Source organism: Pundamilia nyererei, unplaced genomic scaffold (genome assembly GCF_000239375.1).
Source record: "Pundamilia nyererei isolate P.nyererei 1_Seehausen unplaced genomic scaffold, PunNye1.0 scaffold02621, whole genome shotgun sequence".
NCBI classification, from domain to species: Eukaryota; Metazoa; Chordata; class Actinopteri; order Cichliformes; family Cichlidae; genus Pundamilia; species Pundamilia nyererei.
Genome location: NW_005190022.1, coordinates 1,078 through 4,988, shown reverse-complemented (window position 1 = coordinate 4,988; position 3,911 = coordinate 1,078). Strand labels below are relative to the sequence as shown.

Here is a 3,911-nt window from a genome sequence, read left to right as displayed (position 1 = left end):
CTGACAAAATTGTATTTGCTCCATTTTGCAACGTGAAGAATCAGCCAACATGAGTGAGCCAACTGATGAAAGAAAGAGAATCTAATTTTCTAAATTTCTTTTTTCAGGACTTAAAAAATTAAAAGGTACCTCCTGAAAAAAAAAAAAAAAAAAAAAGCAGTGAAGTTGGCGCTCGAGAAATGGAAAGAGGGGGCTGAACATCTTTTTACCATCTGGACAGACCATAAAAAGTTAACCCACTTAAGAACGGCTAAGAAAATTAATGTCTGTCAAGCCAGTCTATAGTCTTTGTTTTTGCTCACTTCAAATGATCAGTCTTCTACCATCCAGATTCTAGGAAGTTCAAGCTAGATATCTATGGAAATTGTTTCTGATAGAGGTCCACAGTGTACTTCTCAGTTCTGGAAAGCCTTCGACTCAGCACTTGGAGAAAAGGTCAGCCTCAGCTCCGGTTATCATCCACAAACCAATGGCCAAACCGAGCATCTCAAACAGAAACTGCAATCAGCTCTCTGCTGTGTCACCACGCAAAACCACCAATATGGTCTACACATCTTCCCTGGGCATACACACAAAACACACTAACCCCATCTGCAACTGGTCTCTCACGCTTTGAAGACACCTCTGTTTCCGTAAGCCAAGACTCACCTTCTCCCTCCACACCATCTGCAACAATGTTGATACATCTGGACCGAGAAGGCGCTATTCAGATCAAGCAATCTTCAGTTCTGCTGTGCAGACAGCCTAAGGACACCTGCTCCCAGGAACCAGCCTGGGCAAAGGGTATGCCTTGCTGCTAAAGACAATCCACTGAAATGCCTTTCCCAAAGGCTCGCTCCATGTTACTTTGGACCATACGAGATTGAAGCTATCATCAGTCCTGCGGCAGTTACAGTAAGCTGCAGTACATTCCAGTCCTCTGTGCCCACGACTTGTCAAACAACTTTGTTTACATAAACTTGTAAATCTTATCGCTGTTTCTGTTTGGTGTTTCTGTTTGGTGTTTGCGCTTGAGTTCACTCCCACATACTGGTCTCCAGGCCCCTTTGACAATATTGCTGGTACAGAAAAGGCAGTGTGTTTGTGTTGCCTTGAGTAACACAAAGTGTATAAACAGAAATCTATATTTTGGGTGAAACACAAATTAACAAACTCAGTAATGACCTAAATACCAAACTCTGTTAACAGGCTTTGTCGTCAAATGTGTGATATTTTCTGTTGGGGCCATGACACTGTGCATCAGTGCATCTGTGATCAGTCTTTACAAAATGCTTGATCTGTTTTCTTATTACAGTTTTGTATTTAACTACCCATGACTGCTTCAGTTGTTCTGTATTCCTGTTTAATAAAGAAATTACCAAAGTTTACAGACGTGCTCTGGAGACAAGAAATAAACTATAACTCTGCATTTATAGGAAGTACTTTCAGTAGGTATGCTGTGGTTAACTTAAAATGAAGTAATGTTTTCAGGCTTCTCAATGACTCAACTTTAGAATCAAATCAACCTCAGTGGCATTTTGATAAGCTTACTTTTGTTGCACTCTCAATGAAAATCATAGGGGCTAAAAAAAAAACAAATTTCCCAGGTGTGGGAGTAATAAAGGTTTATCTTATTTCATCGCATCTTATCTTAAAACAAACTTAAATTCTTTTTCCTTATTTCTTGTCTATTTATCATGTTATCATATGGAGTCAACGATGAAATTTCAGGAGTTTTTTATTCTGACACAAGCACAATGATAAAATCGAAAACATGAAAACATAAATACACAAATAAACATGTTACTAATACGAATTCCATAAGAATTAGTAAAAAAAGAAAAAAAAAGCCATATATGATTCACATGTTACTAAATGCATTTACTTATTTGCAATATACATTGAATATAAATTCCAATATCATTGAAATCAATATTAGATTAATTTCATAACAGTCACTAGGCAGGAGGTTAAAATAATTATAATGAACATGAGCAGAAGTTCACAATTCTATATTATTCTAAAGTAACTGCATCTGCTAATCTTGTAATTTTTTTAATTATTATTTTATCATTATTTTTGCATAAAGATTATTCTTTAGCTTCATTGGTGGTCTTTGATTTACAAAAAAAGAAAACAAAAACTACAACACAGAGGAGATCAAGAAAAGATTATGTCAGTTATGTCAGTTAGATTGTAATTAAATAATTTGATAAAAAGCAATCAAGATTTAATCAGTTTATCAACTGAAACAGAAGTTAACCTACTCTGTAGGATAAAAAAGACATATGTAAACAGCACATTCAATCGGAAAAGTGGCTACATTGTTAAACCCACATTTCGTTTTAGAAACATTACTATGCATTGCTTTAGTTCTTTAGTTTTCAGTCCGTATATAATAGGATCAAAGAAAGGGGGAAAAATTAGAACAGACACACCAAATGCTCTTCTCAGAACAGGGGATGAGCTGTCGATGCGGTGAGAAATCAATGCAAAGACAGTGTTGATTTGTAAGCTTAAGAAAACAATTAAATGTGTAGCACATGTCTGAATGGCTTTTTGCCGGGCATCTGTATGATTAGTAATGACACATGTACGCAAGATCTGTGCATATGTGTACAAAATTAGTGCCAATGGGCCTCCCATAAGCAGGAATATAGTTGCTAATCCATAGTAGTTGTTCACACTGGTGTCGTCACAGATTAATTTTACTAATGACTGATTGTTACAGTAAAAATCTACAATGTTTGTTCTGCATGTTTTGAAACGTACAAGCAGAATAAACAATGTAAACATCATTGACAAATTTATGAACCATGTTATAACAATAATTTTCATTAAATTATGTGAATTCATAATGGTTGTATACCTCAGTGGAAAACATATAGCAATATATCTGTCATATGCCATGGCACTCAAGATGAGCAAATTTCCTGTACCATAAACATGAATCAGAAAAGCCTGAAAAATACATGCATGGTGGGAAATAAGTCTGTTCTCTGCCACAATGCTAAAAATGAGATGAGGAAAAAAAGCCGTTGCACCCACTATGTCACTAATGGGCAAGTTGAACAACAGGATAAACATGGGCTTGTGTAGTTTTTTATTCATAGCGATGACTGTTAACACCAACAAATTGGAAAACATAATAATTAAATAGGTAAGTGTTCCAAATACAAATGCTGGATAGATATCTGTGCTAGATAAGCCCAGTGTTTGCAGTGTTAGAAGGCTACTTGTAGATGAATTAGTATACATAATTATACAATCTTTAAACTGTTTCCTTTCCTATGGAAAACAATATGTTCCTCCTGCTTGTCAAAATCTGTATCAAATTTCTCCAATTAAAAGAAATTATCATAAATTAACAAGCAATTTCAATTTGATTATGAAACACAAAGTTAGTTGTACCTGTGTTGTTGTTTTTTCCTGAAGCCTTGCATCACCCTAACTTCACCCTTAGAGTGCTGTAATTACCAATGATGATGATTTTGTTCTTTATATATGCCAAAGATGCCCCATGAGGCTAGCTGTTGGAGCATTTTGCATGAAGTCCTTACATAGAAGTAGATATGTAAAATTTTACTTTTATTCAGAAAAAATCTTTGAAGTATACCTCATTAATAATTTTGGCATGCTTTACCCTAAAGGGGTAAAGGAGGGGGTTGCCAAATATGTAAAGTAGAGAATTGTTTCAAATGCGAACACTTATATATGCACGTTCAAGCTTCAATGAGCTTAGATTGACTTTCATGACCAGCATCTTATGCTGCATATCTTGGCAACCTGGAATTTGAAGTCCCAAGATTTTAGCTCTGCTGTTCTCAGCCACCTTTTGCTGGTGCATGTTGAGAGTACTTCTAAGTCAAATTAGGCACAGATGTCTCTTTTCCTGTCCCAGTCTTGCCCAAGGTATCTCATCTAACACCATG

At 35.8% G+C, this 3,911-nt stretch overlaps 1 protein-coding gene across 1 annotated transcript; it reads right to left on the bottom strand.

The window, feature by feature from the left end:
• Positions 1-2,298: 2,298 nt before the first annotated feature.
• On the bottom strand, positions 2,299-3,237 carry LOC102197389 (putative gustatory receptor clone PTE03). Its single transcript, XM_005755716.1, has one exon. The coding sequence runs from the start codon at positions 3,235-3,237 to the stop codon at positions 2,299-2,301; it is 939 nt and encodes a 312-aa protein (XP_005755773.1).
• Between the last annotated feature and the right edge of the window lie 674 nt (positions 3,238-3,911).